This window comes from Zingiber officinale, chromosome 1B, assembly GCF_018446385.1.
Source record: "Zingiber officinale cultivar Zhangliang chromosome 1B, Zo_v1.1, whole genome shotgun sequence".
Taxonomy (NCBI): domain Eukaryota; kingdom Viridiplantae; phylum Streptophyta; class Magnoliopsida; order Zingiberales; family Zingiberaceae; genus Zingiber; species Zingiber officinale.
In genome coordinates, this window is record NC_055986.1 from 129,476,204 (window position 1) to 129,493,938 (window position 17,735).

The following is a 17,735-nucleotide window of genomic DNA, read 5'->3' on the forward strand; positions in this document are numbered from 1 at the left end:
AGCCTTATCATAATTTAGTACGAGTTGATTAAAGGATTTATGACAATCATACTTATTCACTGACAACATCAATAGGTTTCTAAGATTTCCTTGGTTAGGTTTCTAAGATTTCCTTGGTTCAAGCTCCAGGGCATAGTTGAGTTGATCATTACGTGGTAGATTTATAAAAATGATCAAGGGTCGATTCTTGATGAAGTCGACGTAAAAACCCTTCCATATATTGACTTGTTCGGTTTCCTGATTTACTTCTCAACACAAGGATGTGAGCCCAACCGTGTGAGGTGTCTGAGATCAACGTATGACCTTTATTATAAAAATGAGATTCCTCTAGTTCAAATTATGTAAAATTTTTAAAATTCTAAATATTATATATCCATCAGTGAGTTGGAATCAAAATTTATTATTAACATCTCAGAATCAGTTTAAACTAGGATCCTTATATTTTATATTTTTAAGAATATCTTGAGTGTAATTATGCTTTTAAATCTAAATTTCACAACCTAAGTTTAGGCTATAGATTTTTAAAATCCACACAATCTCAAGATTATTTAGCATAAACTCATTAAAAAAATTATCAATTATACTCGCTGATCAACCACCAATAAAGTTCTTAAGACTCCTATAGTTTAAACTATGTTAAGATTTTTAAATTTGAATTTAAATTATGTTAAACCCTAAGTTCATCAATAAATTTGAGCTAAAATTCATTGATGGTCCATTTTTGAATCAGTTAAAACCATGACTATTGCATTCATTGATGGTCATACATCTGTGAATTAGTTCGAACCATACCATGACTATTACATTTTTAGGAGTTCAAATTAGAATCTTGCCAATAAATTATGTTAGTTTTCGAGAGTAGTTCGATAATATTAAATTACGCGAGAAAATATCCAAATTATCAGGGTATAATAGTAATTTAATTAAAATAACTAGGGTTCGTTCCTGTTGCCTCACCCGCAACCAACCGGACACTAAAATGGAAGCCACAAAGGGCTGAGGCGAATCGATGCCTTCTCCCTTCACTCTCCATAAATAGTAGACTGAGCGCAGGCCGCCAAGCACCACGTCGCCCTCCCAGTCCCAGCCGCTGCTTCCCTCCGCCATCGCCGGCTATTAAGGAGACCTGATTCGTCCGCATCCTGACTTGGCCTTTTGGATCCGATTCGGTTTTCTCATCTGCTCGTTGTCAGGTCGAGGAAGCCAGTTGGCCCAGGGGACATTCTATGGCATCGGAGGATGTGGTCGGGAAGAGCACAGGGGAGTCGGCGGTAAACACGATCGTGAACTTAGCTGAGGAGGCAAAGCTCGCGAGGGAGGGCGTCAAGGCACCTGGCCACGCGATCCTTAGCATCTGCAAATCTCTCGTGGCGGGAGGTGTCGCTGGAGGAGTGTGAGTTGACTCAACTATGGTCTCCGTTTTGGTTAATTGTTGTAGAAGTTTCGTTTTTTTTTTCCTTTGCAAAAAATGTCAGCTCGAAGCACTCAAGTGGCGGTTTTTTTTTTCTTCTCAATTTCCTATTGGTGCTCTTGCGATTAGTGATATTCTGGATTTTGAGTAGTTTTTTGGATAATACCTTCACGTATAGCTTTCCTGAGTGGATCACGCATAACTTGGATTATATATTATGCATTGAGTTTCTATGAGTAATTTCTTGAAGACTATTTAAATCCTTAATGTCATATGTGTCAATGGTAAATAACTCTGTCAACTCCGCAAGCAAACAGACAAAAGCATCAGAGAATTCTCTATATATAAGCCGTATGACATTGTTTAAATATAAATTCCAAAAGGCTTATGACAGATCAAGCTTAGCACACTGTGCTTCTATGGCATCCATATCAATCACTTATAGCAATTGATCAGGAAGGTTACTTATAGTTTCACCATTATTACCAGAAATCTATGATATAAATCATCTTGCCAGCTTTGCCTGTTTGCCTCTCTGTTGCAGAAGAAAGAGAACCACAGAACTAAATTTAGTGTTCAGTACTCTGCTTTGCTCTTCTATCCAATAACGTGGATAGTCACCAATGAGGTAGACTATTGCAAAGTAGTGTATCTTGATTATAGTAATATTTGTGTGATATACATGTGTCACATGACAATTTGTTATTGGAACCAGATGCAACAAATTCAGCCTTGGTTAATATCGTGGAGATGTGCAGTAATTAATAATGAAATTAGAAGTTAACACCTTGCTTTATGTTATAGTATTCCTTCCCAGGTTTTTCAACATTGTTGTGTATCCAAAATCGCAGTGTATTTAGATCCAGTTTTGTGAATTGTCAAGGTAAACTTTTCTGTTTAACAAAATTCACCATGTTTGTTTGCCCATGTTAAGTTGAGCTAGCTAGTCATTTTAGATCTTTTGAGACAATTTAGCTTAAGTTATATATCGATACACTAGTAAAAGTGTTCTGTGCCTTGCATCTTCTTTATTCGGGCCTTTATTTGCCTCTTTTGTTAAAGTACGGTAAGTGTTTCAGATTCCATAGGAAAGGGTACTTCAAGAATTCAGTTTTCCTTGCCATTCTTATCTGATCTCACATATTCTCTCTTATTCCAAGACATACTTTAACGTTAGATTTTTAGCTTTGTTTACTCTGTTCTGAAGAATAATTCTTGATCCAAACTAAACTTCTTTGTACACTTCAATTAGTTTCAGTACCTGTGTCCATAGTAACATTATTCACTGATACTCTTGTTCAAGCTTTCAAAGAATTTCAACAAATTGTTATGCAACGGACAGAATGGCTAGTTGTATTTGTCTTTTCAGCTTCATTAAAGTATAAGCTGCAAGCTTTTTTCCTTTTGGTGCTCCATTATGGATAATATACCAAAAGTTTATAAGTAAATATAACAATTCAATCTAGTAAACACTGAACTATATTTTTTCCCCACTGGTATAATTGTTTCATTCAGTAGTCATTTAAGTAGATTTTATGATGAGCTTTTATTATTATTCTATGAATGCGAAGACAAGCTGACATTTGATAGCAAAATTTTGCAGATCAAGAACTGCTGTTGCTCCACTGGAACGGCTGAAAATTTTACTTCAGGTATGTAACTTGAGATAAAAAGAATACATAAACTTTATTGAAGAGTGAGACATTTTTATATACAACCTAGAGATCTATTTTAGGAAACTACAATTAGGCTAATTGACCCATATATATTAACTACTTTGTACTGATAATATGGTAATTAATACATACAGATATGATAACTAATATATACAAATATGGTAACTAATATATATGATAATACTCCCACTCAACTTGGAGCATAGATATTAATCATACCCAACTTGTTACAAATATAATCGACCCAAACTCCATTTAAAGTTTTTGTGAAGATATCTCTGAGTTGTTCTCCCGTCTTCATATATCTGGTAGAAATCAAACTTTGTTGAATTTTCTTACGAACAAAATGACAATAAATTTCAATGAGCTTAGTTCGCTCATGAAATACAATATTCGATGCAATAAGAAGAGCAGCTTGGCTATCACACCACAGTTTAGGTAGTACTGAAATTTTAAGTCCTACTTCAGTAAAGAGTTGATATATCCATAACACGCAAACTGTGTTATAGCCCTATATTCTAACTATCGTGACACAACATTTTGCTTCTTACTCTTCCATGAGACTAAATTTCTTTCAACAAAGATACAATAACCTAAAGTATATCTTCTATCCATTTTAGAACCTACCCAATCTACATCTGAAAAACATTCAATATCAGCGTGCCCATGATTTTTATATATGATACCCCTTTCGGGTGCTCCATTCAAGTAACACAAAATTTACTCTAATGCTACCCGATGGTGAATGGTTGGAGATGACATAAACTGACTGACAAATACTGACCGAATATGCAATATGTGGACGAGTTAAGGTAATTCAACTTCCTAACCAACCGATATCGATGTTTAAATAGTTCTTCATCTATTGTGAGATGCATGTTCTGACTGAGCATTACAACGCTTTGTCTCCAATTTTCCTATCTCAGTTAATAAGTCGACATATTTTCTCTGAGATAAAAATATACCTTTTTTACTCCTCATAACTTCAACACCTAAAAAATATTTTAGCACCCCCAAATCTTTCATATTGAGTATGAATGAAAGATAAGATTTAAGAGATGAGATTCCTATCACTTCGAGTGATAACAATATCATCTACATATACAACTAATAGAATGATACGAGCTCCTGATTGCTTGTATAGTACATAATGATTAAACTTGCTTTTCGTCATACCTATTTTTTCAACAATCTGACTAAATTTTCCAAATCAAGCTCGAGAACTCTATTTCAAACCATACAAAGATTTTTGAAGATGATAAACTTGCCCTGATTCCCTGAGCAACAAAACTAGGAGGTTGCTCCATATACGATGAGTAGCGACCATTGAAATAAATAATTGAACAGAGGTTAACTTTGCAACAGGATAAAAAGTGTTAGATCGACTAAGTCCTATGTGTCATGGTCATCTAAAGCATTCATCCCCTCTATTATTACATCTTTCCAACCAAGATGAGATATGGCCTCACGCACTGTCTCAAGAATAGACATAGAATCAAGTGAAGTAATAAAACAACAAGAGGAAGACGATAAGCTGTTGTAAGAAACAAAAGAAGTAGGATAAGTACGCTGTTGTATACTTTTGTGTAACACAATAGGAAGATCATTGCTCATGACTGGATCTAATTGTGAAATAGTAGGTGCATGACATGAATCTAGAGGGTGACACCTGGAGTAGACTTGAATAATAGGAGGCTTGACAATAGTCAATTCCGGAACAAGTGCGGAGGGTGTGATAGAATATATCAACATATCATCATCCTCCCTTTGATGAGTCGTAATAGGTGAGTATGGGGAATAAGGTATGTCTTCTATGAAGGTAACATCAATTGAGGTAAGATATTTGTTAATACCGGGACAATAATACCTATAACCTTTTGGGATTTAATTTAGTGACATGTGGACGAACATCCCGAACAAAACAAGTGCTACAAAATATCCTAGGGTTAATAGGAAACAATGACTTATTTAGAAAAAAGATTTTGTAAGAGATATAGCCGTGAAGAACAGATGATAACATGCGGTTAATGAGAAAACATGTTGTACAAATTGCATCAGCCCAAAAAGGTTTGGAAACATTCATTTGAAATAAAAGGGTCATGCAGTTTCCAGAATATGCCTATTTTTATGTTCAATTACACCATTTTGGGATGGAGTGTCAACATAAGAAGTTTCATGATGCATGCCGTTTTGACTCACATACGACTGGAATAAACCGGACATGTACTCCTTAGCATGATCACTTCGCAAAGTACGGATGGATGTATTGAACTGAGTTTTAATCTAAGCACAAAAGGCACAACAACAACAACAACCAAGCCTTTTCCCACTAGGTGGGGTCGGCTGTATGAATCCTTTTACGCCATTGAGCTATATCTCCTATTATATCATCATCTATATTTGAATAAATTTTATCTTGTTTTATTATTGCTAACAAGTCTTTTTTGGTCTTCCTCTTCCTCGTTTGATATGCATGTCTATCATAGTTTCACATCGCCTAACTGGAGCATTTATTGGTCATCTAAGTACATGTCCGTACCATCTTAAACGTGTCTCTCGGAGTTTTTTCTCAATAGATGCAACGCCGACTTTCTCTCTAATGCTCTCATTTCTTATTTTGTCCATCTTCGTATGTCCACACATCCACCTTAACATCCTCATCTTCTGCTCATGTGCTCGAGTCATAGCCCAACATTCAGTTCCATATAACATAGCAGGTCTAACTACGGTTTTATAGAACTTACCTTTAAATTTAAGAGGTACTTTACGGTCACATAAAACACTCGACGCTCTCCTCCATTTCACCCATCCTGCTTGTATTCTATGTAAGACATCTCTCTCAATTCCTCCATCATTTTGTAAAAATGATCCTAAATATTTAAATCTCTCGGTTCCGGGCAACTCGTCCTCTCCTATCTTAACAATTGTTTCATTACTTCTAATATTGCTAAACTTAAATTCCATATATTCTGTCTTTAATCTACTAAGCTTAAAACCTTTCCCTTTTAGTGTTTCCCTCCAAGATTCTAGCTTAGCATTTACTCCTTCACGTGTCTCATCTACCAAAATAATATCATCTGCAAACAACATGCACCACGGTACTGTGTCTTGAATGTGCGCAGTGAGTTCGCCCATAATTAGTGTAAAAAGATAGGGACTTAGAGCTGATCCTTGATGTAACCCTATCTTTATTGGAAATGTTTCAGTCACTCCTCCTGAAGTCTTTACTCTGGTCGTTACATCCTCATACATATCCTTAATTAGTTCAATATATGTTATGCTAACATCTTTTTTTTTTAAAATTCTCCATATAATTTCTCTTGGGACTCTATCATAAGCTTTTTCTAAGTCAATGAATACCATGTGCAGATCTTGTTTTTGCTCCTGATATTTTTCAATTAATTGTCTAAGAAGACAAAAGTAACATTACCTAAAACCAGGTTTAGATAAAATAGAATAAGATCCCAAATATCAGAATGAACTAATTCAAAAGAAATAGTAGCACGTTTATTTACTCTAGGACTCGAACTAAGACGGTGATGTTTTGCAAACTGACATGACTCAATCTAATGAGGACGCCTTACCATATTGTGACAAACTTTTTTAGCAAAGGTAGAGATGGATGTCCTAACCTACAATGATCCTCAAACAGAGAAGTGACACTCGAGCAAGCAAAAGAATTTGGGTGCAGTGTGCCAAGAATGTAAAGGCCTCAAATTCTTTTCCTTTACCAATAATCTTCTTTGTTAAAAGATCTTGAAATAAGCAATGATTAGGAAAAAATGAGTTGTAACCGTTAAGATTTTGAGTTAGTTGACTAACAGAGAACAAATTTAAGGATAAATTAGGTAAATCTAAAACAGAGGACAGAGGAAGCAAAGGGGTAGGATTGATATTGCCAGACCCATGAACACAAGATAGAGACTCATCAACTAAAGTAACAGTATGAGTGTTAGCTTTGGACTGAAAAATAGAAAAGAGACTAGAATTACCTATCATATGATCCGTGACACCAGAATCAATGACTCATTTAGAGGATGAGTAAAGAAGACATGCGTTTTGTTTACATGAATCAACAATAACAGTAATAGAGGGAGATGACGACTTGAATGATTCCTAATATTTTGAGAAATTGACAAATTCATTTACAGAAAGAAATACCAATTTATCAGAGGCATCATTAGTGGATACAATATGCGCTAAGTGTTTTTGCTGATTTTTGTTCTAAGCTTTCTACACTCAAATTTTATATGAAGCTTATGACATAAATTGCACACAATACCACTAGAATTAGATGTTCGAGTTTGAAAGTCCTAGGAACCTCCCCATTCCATTATGACTAGTTGATCTTCCAGACACATAATTAATATTGCAACTTACTAAAGTATCATTAAGCAGAGTGGATGTAGTACTTTCTGTATGGAGAATGCGACTAAATACATCTTGGAGAGAAGAGACCACAAAACCAGAGAGAACCTGACTCAAAGTAAGGAGATAGGTCAGCAAGGAAGCTCATGACCACCATATGCTCTTGTTGGATTTGTTGAGCTTTTACATCAGGGCTAAAGGGTAGCAACATATTAAGCTCCTCATATATCTTTTTAAATGCCATAAAATAACTAAGGCTGATCTTGTTTTTCCAGAGTACAAAAATTTTAAATAATCAATTAGTTCTTTAACAAATTCAGAGTGATTGATCAAACCAATTACCTCACTACCAATACAATTCCGAATATGAAGAAACAAACGTGCATCCTCTCTTAGCCATGTCTATTTCAAATCATCTTTAGGAGGATCATCAGTCAAATGACTATATTTATCAATACTTCATAGATAAAGACAAATAGTCTTACTCCAATTCAAATAGTTTGAACCATTTAGCTTATGGTCCGTGATCTTATACATCACGGGCACTACATCCGTCACAAGATAAGGCTTATTCTCAGCCATAAGATTTTATCTCACGGGAACACAGCAATAGGAAGATGGAGTCTCGGTGCATAGATTTGTAGCTTGCGTCGGAAAGTCAAAACACAACAATAATAAGAAAGCACAACAACAAGACAAGTATAAACGCAGCAACAAGAGAGAGCACAGCTATAGTGCATGGATCTCTTGCTTGTGCTAGACACCAACAGAAGCTAAGCAAGACACAAGAAAACGCTGCAAATGGACAAGAATCAGGCTCAGGAGGAAGTCGTCCCACCGCTATTGCTGAAGAAGACGAGTCCGACAAATCCAAGTCTAAGGGCAGATGTTGATGGTGGCGAAACAGGACAAATTTACTGTGGACAAGAAGAAGACTACTTCAGCAAGAGGCAGCGCAGGGTGATAGCGGAAGCGATCGTGGACTGTTGCAGCGACAAGAAACGAGCGCGATCAAGAAACTAGGAGGTTGCTGTTGCCGTTGTTGGGGACAGGTGCTTGGAGCTCATCGGTGGCTAGGGCTCAGCCGCATAGGTATGTGGCGAAGACAGCGACGAGGAGGAAGGAAGCAAGTACGGGACTTGTGCAGGCATTGGTGATGGACACAAAGATGGAGACTTGGGGTGGAGGCGGCGTTGACGATTCAGCCAGTGTGGTGAGAAGTGGCACTGCGAGCGCATGAACGTGAGGGAGAAACGACGGAGATGAAACCTAATTTCGACGGAGAGGAGATGAAACCCTAATTTAATTTCGAATGCTTTGATACCATGTAACTTGAGATAAAAAGAATACATAAACTTTACTGAAAAGTGAGATATATTTATATAGAAATTAGGGATCTATTTTTGGAAACTACACTTAGGCACCCATATATATTTACTAATTTGTACCGATAATTTGATAATTAATATATACAAATATGGTAACTAATATATACAAATAATAAGGTAATTATCCTTTGTTTTTTTGTTGTTTATGAATATTGAAAATTTGATATGATTTAGATTGTTTCAGCCATTTTGGATTTGCTTCTGCTGTAGTTTTGTTTATTAAATTTGACTTAATAAGTTGAGTTTTGATACAATACACTAGAAAGTTAGAAAGTATGATGTATGAAGAACTGAGATTAAGAAAGAAATAATGTTTGATCTTTTTAAACAAATCAATCGTAATTGATTGGAATGTAAAGCAATGCATGCCGCCTCGAAAGTTTTTGCATCTTTGCCAACTTGAGCTTCATAAAAGTACCATTTATCAAGTCTTGATTGCAAATTCAAATCATTTAAAATGCTCATTGATGAATATTATCAGCTTCTTGACTATATACGCATTTCAGAATATGATGTTGACACACAATAGTAATATGGTATATCAGGATTGCTTGACTTGTAAAAATGTATCATAGTAACATAGCCATAAGTCCAGACCACAAGTGAAACATTGATATTTTTCATTACGTAATTACTTAGAAGCAAATATATCTGGGGCAGTAACAGCTTTTTCTTTTTATTGAATTCAATGTAGAGTGTATCTTGGCCTCCTCATTAGTCAATCCTACATAAAAACCAAATTAACTATTACACAAAGAATTATGCTTGTCCTGATTGGGTTGTGGGGTTTTATTTGTTTCAAATGTTTGAATTGAATTGGTTTTTTTTTGTTGATAGAGCACGTGGACCATATTGTTGTTTTTGAACAGTTATTATCTAAATGGCTTGGAAGAATAGACTTATTCAATGTTTAACTGAATAAAGCTGCTTGTATACAGGTCCAAAATTCTCGCAATATTCAGTATAATGGAACAATTCAAGGCCTTAAGTATATATGGAAATCAGAAGGTTTCCGAGGGCTATTTAAGGGCAATGGAACCAACTGTGCACGTATTGTTCCAAATTCTGCTGTTAAATTCTTTAGCTATGAACAAGCTTCAAGGTATTTCTATATCTTTATCATTTCCATATAATTAATACTTCAATGAGAAAATATATGATGTTGTGCCATATGAAGTTTCTAGTTAACAAGTTTTTGTCCCCTTCACCTTTTATTCGTGCTATTGTATATAGATAAGCAACACTTATTATTATTGATGTTTTTGTTGTGTCTTAGAAGCTAGGTTTGTATCGGTGTTGATTTTTTGTTGATTTTTCTGGAGGAGCAGATCTAGCTGTTCTAATCTTGCACGTCTTCAATTTTTTTATTTTGTTACAGTGGAATTCTGTGGGCTTACAGGCGACACTCTGGCAATGGTATGATTCTGTTTCCTGTTGTGCCATTCTTTTTTTTCCCCTCAATTTTCTTTTGTTGCCAGGGCTTCTAATATGAGAATACCACATTAAGAAACAAACTGCTTTTGTTTGGATTCTGCGAGTTCACGAATTTCATGCATTTTAAGTTGACCTCTTTGTTATATTTAATTGAGTTACCTGTCCTCCCAAATTCGAAAAGCTTAACCTTTGGGAAACTACTGTGTTATTCCTATCATATGCATGCCAGATACTCCTTGCTTGTGTTTGAAAATTATAATATGTAAAATCATTAAAGCGATTCCTGCAGAATGAAAAATAGGTATTTGGTTTGACCAGGACTTCTTGTTGAGTTGCTATACTGCAATTGGTAATAAAGGGAATGCCAATACAATTTTATAAAAGTGTTGCACCCCTACTCAGTCAATTATGTTTGTGAACTTCAAACATCAGTCAATATGTCTAATAGGAACTGCCCCCTTCAGTTAGGATTGTACACGCCATAATCTAGATGACATTCTTTCTTTGGAATTAAATAATCAACTGCTTAGCTTTTCAAGGGAATGTCACACACTAATACAGATTTAGACATCTATTTTTTGGGTCCTTTAGTTTTGGGTCCTTTAGTGTGTATTAATATATATGATCTACCATTCAGAAGATTGCAACATTGTAATATATGTGCATTTAAGGGTTCCTGTTCATCAATTTTCTTTTACAGCATGGCCATGTATCTTTGCAGTTGGATAGTATGATTGCTATTGTGTGCAACATCTTGCCATATTGGTTGTTTGCTGAAGCCAACCAAATCAAGGAGGGAACAATACGGACATCTATCCGTGCATCCTTGTATCTCTGCAGTTGGATAATATCATTGCTATTGCATGGCAGCGTCATGCCAAATTGTTGTGTTTGCTGAAGCCAACCAGATCTAGGGAACTATATGAACACCCATCCATATATTCTTCTCTTTGGTTCTTGGTGCCAATTTTCCTATATACGTGTCCCACATATTGCACTGGAATTTTCATTTCATTTGCTTGTCAAAGCATTCTTCAGCAGTTAAGTGTTCAAGGTATCTCGTAACATTATTTACCTACATCCTTGCATTCTTCCTCAGTTTGTTACCTATTGTTTAGGTCTCTAGGACATGTTTAATTTTTCTCTTTTGAAAATTATGATAACAAATGTTTACATGGTTGTTAGAATCATACAATTCGTTATTCATATCATACGATATGATACAATTCAAAGAAATGAATAATTCTATATTCTACAATATAAGTATAATGGTCAAATAGAGTGGAATGTCATGTCTAAATTGTTTTCATTTGATAACAATGCCTCTTTTTAAAAATCATTTGCTGTGGAGGATTCATATTGCTCATTTCATTTCAATTCTTAATAAAATGAAATAAACAATAATTATATTGCCATTAATGGAAGATTTAAATTTAGTTATATTTGTTATAGATTAGCACCAACCTACGTCATCTATTATTTTGCTATTAATGAAATACTTTATTGCTTTTAGATACAAAAATGATTATGAACAAAGTATTAGTATATTTTATAATTTCTTACCTTACTCACTGTTCAATAAGATTTACAATTAAATAATTCACCAGAACAGTTACGAATCCCAATTTTAACCTTCTTTTATGGGACTTTAAATCTCCTCTCAGCTAAAGTTAATTCATTCACCTTGCTCACAAAAAATTCAAAAGATTCACAGTTTACCTTTAGTATCTCCTTTCCCTAAGACATTGTCTTTTAATGTTAATTTTCTAAGGGACCAACTTTTTCAAAATCCTTTTGGCCATTTCTTTGCCATGTTTTAGAACCAGCGTAGTGGTTGCATCAGTCACTCCTATGTCACAGTTTTCTGGTTCAACTGGTCAAACGTCAACTTCAACCTGGTATTTTCTTCTGTTTCATCACAATTGGCCTTTGTTTCCAAGGTTATCTGATTGATGTGTCTGGTCCCGCCCGGACACAATTGCTACTTTGATATGTCTGTATAAAACAAAATGAAAACAAAAAACTCTCTTCCTGCAACCATGGGAAAAAGAATATATTCTATTCTTCTGTTGCAATATTATTATCCTTCATTATGATACACCATAATTTTTTGTTAAATTATGTCTCTTATCATGTTGCAATTATTGCAGAAAATGCTCAGCTTACTCCTGTGATGCGGCTTGGAGCTGGAGCTTGTGCTGGAATTATTGCAATGTCTGCCACTTATCCTATGGACATGGTTCGTGGCAGAATTACGGTGCAGGTGCTCTTTCTCTTCAATTAGTAACCCTGCTACAAGTCTTAACAAATGTTTATTAGGATTTGATACCAGCAATGACTTTGAATGGTATATTGGTCATCCTCTTGGCATGTTATTTATGCAGACAGAAAAATCCCCCCGCCAGTACCAAGGAATGTTTCATGCTTTAGGATCTGTCTATAGGCAAGAAGGTTTTCGTGCTCTTTACAGAGGCTGGCTTCCATCAGTCATTGGAGTGGTATGTTTCTATTTACTATGCCACATAAGCTACAAATGATACATATGCTATACGATAGACATGGTTTTACCCATCACTACAATAGTTTGGTTATTTTGGTCAGGTAATCCGATAAATAAAAAAAAAGAAACTTGATCCTTTTTTCCTTTTAATCTAATTTTTCCATGCTTTACTTCTGAATATTTGACTTTTGGTTTAAATATTGCTAATAACTTAAAACCTGTACTGAAAAAGAACATTCCTGTACTTGCTGTTAATTTAAACCCCCTCCGTGCAATCAGTATGTCCAAACATGGCCAGAATCTCACTGGTCATTTATCATAGTTTCACACTTCTTCCTCCTGACTATGGAAAAGGTTACCTAAAACCTTTTTTGTTTTCATATAGATGTTTCAGTTTTCGTTTTCTAGCATCTGATGATTTATTTCGACACGCAGGTCCCATATGTAGGCCTCAACTTTGCCGTCTATGAATCTCTGAAGGACTGGATGCTCAAAACCAACCCATATGGTATTGTCAAAGATTCCGAGCTGAGTGTCATCACACGGCTTTCATGTGGAGCGGTAGCTGGAACTGTTGGCCAGACCATTGCCTACCCTCTCGATGTAATCAGGCGAAGAATGCAAATGGTGGGTTGGAAGGATGCTGCCCCTGTTGTCACAGGTCATGGGAAGAGCAAAGCACCCCTGGAGTATAATGGAATGGTCGATGCCTTCAGGAAGACGATCCACAACGAAGGTTTCGGTGCATTATACAAGGGTCTTGTCCCCAATTCTGTGAAGGTTCGCGCTTTCATCCAATCTGCCATTCACTTTCTTAGACCAGTTCAGACATCATCTCAAAAACCAAATGCTTCATCTTTGTGTTCTAAGCCATCGTCCTCTTCTTTCTTTTTTCGTACAGGTGGTGCCGTCGATTGCGATTGCATTCGTGACATACGAGGTGGTGAAAGATGTTCTCGGAGTAGAAATGAGAATATCAGACTGACATAGTTCCAACTGATGTTGAAGAATAAAATGTATTCTCAGGAAAGTAAGTGAGGTTAATGTATTCTCACGATAGCTAGTGAGGTTAATCTTACGTATCGACAATCTTTTATTGGTGATATATTAAGACTATGCAAACATTTTTTCTTTTTCAACATTAGTCTACATTTTTTTAAAAAAAAAGCTTTCAAAAATTGCATTTTTATTTAGATTAATTACATGGGGAAGTTCATCAGGAGCTAATTATAGCCTAGGAAAACTAATTAACCAAAATTAGCTTTCCATTATTAGTTAATTCCTTGTCTATAAATGCCTTCTCTTCGTCTCCTCAAGTCACTCCCCATCCCCCTTCGTCACCACCAAAGAGAGAGAGAAGGCCAAGCAGAAGAAGGCAGGGAAAGGAAAGATGGTCGAAGGACACAGCCGCCATGTTGCCTTCTTCCTAATGGCGGCCATGGGTTTTCTCTCCACCTCGGCGGCGCACCACAAGACCCACATCGTCGGAGGAAGCTACGGGTGGCGCATCCCCAACACCACCACCTTCTACCAGGATTGGGCCGATGCCAGAGACTTCGCAGTGGGCGACAAAATCGGTGCGTGCTGCATCATTTGCCATGATTTTAGATGAATACGTCGTCGACATAATTCATTTTGCTTTCTCCAAGTACGTTTTCGACTGGAAAAATGTTGTTTTTTCTTCCTTCCTCAAGTGTTCCTGTTCACGACGATGGTGCAAAATGTGGTGGAGCTGTCGTCGGCGGAGGACTTCGCGGCGTGTACGACTAACAACGTGATCGACATCCACTTCAAGGGCCCGACGATCCTGGAGCTGACGGCCGCCGGGCAGGAGTACTATTTGTGCAACGTGGGGTTGCACTGCGAGAAGGGCCAGAAGCTGAGCATCAACGTCTCCTCCACGCCGCACCCAGACGTCCGTCTCGCTTAGTACAACCAAGCCCCGGCGCCTGCGCCTATTCCAGCCTCTGCCGCTGTTGTGAGGGCGGAGCACGGCGGCGTCTTCGCCTTCGTCGCCTCTTCTCTGTGCCTCTGCTTGATCCTTCCTTTCTTGGCATAAATTGAAATTGCCTATAATGTGAGGGGGTAATTGCATGTTAATTTCTGGGGATTGTTATTAAATTAAGTCGAAATGTTGTGTGTTTATGAATGTGCGTTGAAGTTTATATAATTTCTAAGCTAAATTGAGATTCTAAATTCTATTTTTATATTCAAAACATATGATATAAGAGGTAATATATATAAAATTTTAATATCCAACCATATATCCTGCCAGAGTGAGCCCTCAAACCTCTAAATTTAAAAAAAAATAAAATAAAATAAAATTTGTTATCAGCACATAGCTCAGACATGTGTAATTGTATTTATCTATTTAGATATGGAGCTGGTATTAAAAGGAAATTAATGTGTGTGTATATATATATATATATATATTTTGATCCTGTCCGAGCGCTGAGTCGAAGGACGCTGGGGACGTGGTACTCTCCGTTGCTAATCCGACTGGTGGCATAGATTTTCGACGAACCTGCAAAGAAATCGAGCCGGGAGGAGTTTCCCGGCGACGACCCTCCGACGCTCAAGTCAGGCAACGAGAAATGAGAGAGACAGCGTAACTGTGGCTACAGTGAGGATTCCGCATACCTTTGTCGACGTCTGGGGGTCTTTATATAGGACTCCGGGGAGGCGCGGTCACGCTTCTCGATATGTGCACGCTTCTCGATGCATGCACGCTTCCTCAAACATACCTTAACGAGTCCATGTCAGAAAAGTACTCCTGACGCCATTTCGCAATCGTTCGAGTATATCCCTGATGTGACGGTGGAAGCTTCCACCGTATGATCCTGTGTACGGCTTGGCCACCAACCCTGTTGCCTGCCGGCTACAGACGTCTCGAGGATGATGTTATCCCATGTCTCCTTTGTCCTCTTGCGCCTCCTATTTGTTCCAGGGCCGAGCTGTTCGGCCGCTCGGCAGGCATATCACTTCTGTCCTGGTTGTAGGTATCGGTCCGACTTGGAGGACTCCCGGTCGTATGCTCAGATGAGATTGCTCCTGCCTGTCTTTGTTGCCTTGTGCCCCGGTCGAACGGATATCCCGTTCGGCCCTAAAACCTTTCTACCATGAGCATCGGAAACCCGACCCCTAGTCGGGTTGTCTTTCATTCGGCTCGGGGATTCTCGGCCGGTCGGCCTTCTCAGTCCGGTCGGTTGGGTCTCAGGGTTGAATCTCTTGACCTTTGACCCCCACGTGTCGTTGACCTTCCGCCAACGGATCCCCCGCCCTTACCATCGGATCATATATATATATATATATATATATATATATATATATATATATATATATATATATATATATAAAAGTAAAATTTTATTAGTATAATTATTTTTTTAAAAAAAAATCAATGAGGGGCTGCCGCCTAGGATAATATTATTTGAATCAACAAACTTTATCATTAAAACAATATATATAAGAGGGTGAAATGAAAATATGTTTTTTTTGATGGTTCATGTGGCTGTTTTGTTTTTTTAATGTAATCCAGTGGTAAAAACACTTAGAATCCTAATAAATAAGAATATGAGTTTAAATCTCAATAGCAACGAGTATTTAATGCTGGATTTTTAGTATATATAAATGGGTTAATAATTTTAAATTCCCTTGTATTTTACAGTAGATTGCATTTTACCCCCTCTATTTAAAAAACTATATTTAACCCCCTTTTGATATAAGTAAAAAAGAGAAAAAAATAAATGACCAAAATAACCCTAACCTAAATCAGACTTTTAGAAAAAATGAAAAATAAAAATAAAAATAATCTCGTAAGATCCTTGAAAACTTAAATTTAACCCAATCTGATTTAAATATATGCCCAAAATCTCACTTGTTTCTAGAAAAAGTATTCTCATAAAATTTACACATGCACCAGCATAAATAATAGAAAAATAGCAACTCTAAGAGGATAATCAGTCAAAAACTCATTCCACCAAACAAAAAAGAACTAGAATTCTAAATTTATAAATCAAAATTAAATAAAGATAGAATAAAGTTTATCATTAAAAATTAAAATGAAGACCCTTTGATGATTTATAAAAAATCAAAAGGTCTTTATTTTGATTTTTAATGATAAATTTTATTCTATCATTATTTAATTTTGATTCATCAATTTAAAATTCTGACTCTTTTTTATTTGATGGAATGAATTTTTGACTGATTATTCCTCTCAGAGTTCCTATTTTTCTGCTATTTATGCTGACGTATGTGTAAATTTTATGAGGATATTTTTTCTAACACAAGTGAGATTTTGAGCCTATATATAAATCAGGTTAGGTTAATGTTAAGCTTTTAACGATCTTACGAAATTATTTTTATTTTTATTTTTCATTTTCTTCTAAAAGTTTGATTTAGGTTAGAGTTATTTTGGTCATTTATTTTTTTCCTCTTTTTTACTTATATCAAAGGGGGGTTAAGTGTAGTTTTTTAAATAGAAGAGAGGGGGGGGAGGGCAAAATATAACCTGCTATAAAATATAAGGGGATTTAAAGTTATTAATCCTATATAAATTATAAATTGCATTTCAAATTATAGGCGAGGTATAGGAGGTACTCTTTCCGAGATTAATCGGATAAAATCTAATTGCCCTCTCCTCTTTTTTATTTTACCTTCGTCGTTTGTCCATTTTAATTAAGTGCATGCTGAAGTTTGTATAATTTAGAATAAAATTTTATTAAATTTTATATCAATTTTTTGATTTTTTTTCTCTCTTATATGAAATTTATTTTATAAATTTAAAAAAATATTTATAATATTAAATTTAGAGAATAAATAAGAGTAATTTTTTTTAAAATATATTATTAAAATTTAAGATAAATTTTTTTATAGAATTGATACGGAAACTCTTATATATATGTAATTAGCCGAAGCTAACGTTCCACCATTGCTCGGTTCTGGAACGGTGTCTTTAA

General features: G+C 36.0%; 2 protein-coding genes across 2 annotated transcripts; both read left to right on the forward strand.

Annotated features, from left to right (window-relative positions):
• The first annotated feature begins 950 nt into the window (after window positions 1-950).
• On the forward strand, window positions 951-13,916 carry LOC121978922 (mitochondrial adenine nucleotide transporter ADNT1-like). The gene is made up of 8 exons (XM_042531090.1): window positions 951-1,393; window positions 3,015-3,063; window positions 9,782-9,945; window positions 10,222-10,259; window positions 12,428-12,540; window positions 12,662-12,775; window positions 13,213-13,557; window positions 13,679-13,916. Exons 1-8 carry the CDS (start codon window positions 1,227-1,229, stop codon window positions 13,760-13,762), a joined length of 1,074 nt encoding a protein of 357 aa, XP_042387024.1. The 5' UTR covers window positions 951-1,226; the 3' UTR covers window positions 13,763-13,916.
• A 239-nt stretch (window positions 13,917-14,155) lies between these two features.
• Window positions 14,156-14,925, forward strand: LOC121978938 (cucumber peeling cupredoxin-like). The gene is made up of 2 exons (XM_042531091.1): window positions 14,156-14,354; window positions 14,472-14,925. Exons 1-2 carry the CDS (start codon window positions 14,168-14,170, stop codon window positions 14,705-14,707), a joined length of 423 nt encoding a protein of 140 aa, XP_042387025.1. The 5' UTR covers window positions 14,156-14,167; the 3' UTR covers window positions 14,708-14,925.
• Window positions 14,926-17,735: the final 2,810 nt, after the last annotated feature.

Bases quoted from the DNA above. Each gene is read 5' to 3' on its own strand.
- LOC121978922 (XM_042531090.1), top strand. From the start codon at position 1,227: ATGGCATCGGAGGATGTGGTCGGGAAGAGCACAGGGGAGTCGGCGGTA. The intron at 1,394-3,014 runs GTGAGTTGACTC...AAAATTTTGCAG, and splicing joins GGAGGTGTCGCTGGAGGAGT to ATCAAGAACTGCTGTTGCTC. The intron at 10,260-12,427 runs GTATGATTCTGT...CAATTATTGCAG, and splicing joins CAGGCGACACTCTGGCAATG to AAAATGCTCAGCTTACTCCT.
- LOC121978938 (XM_042531091.1), top strand. From the start codon at position 14,168: ATGGTCGAAGGACACAGCCGCCATGTTGCCTTCTTCCTAATGGCGGCC. The intron at 14,355-14,471 runs GTGCGTGCTGCA...TCCTTCCTCAAG, and splicing joins CGCAGTGGGCGACAAAATCG to TGTTCCTGTTCACGACGATG.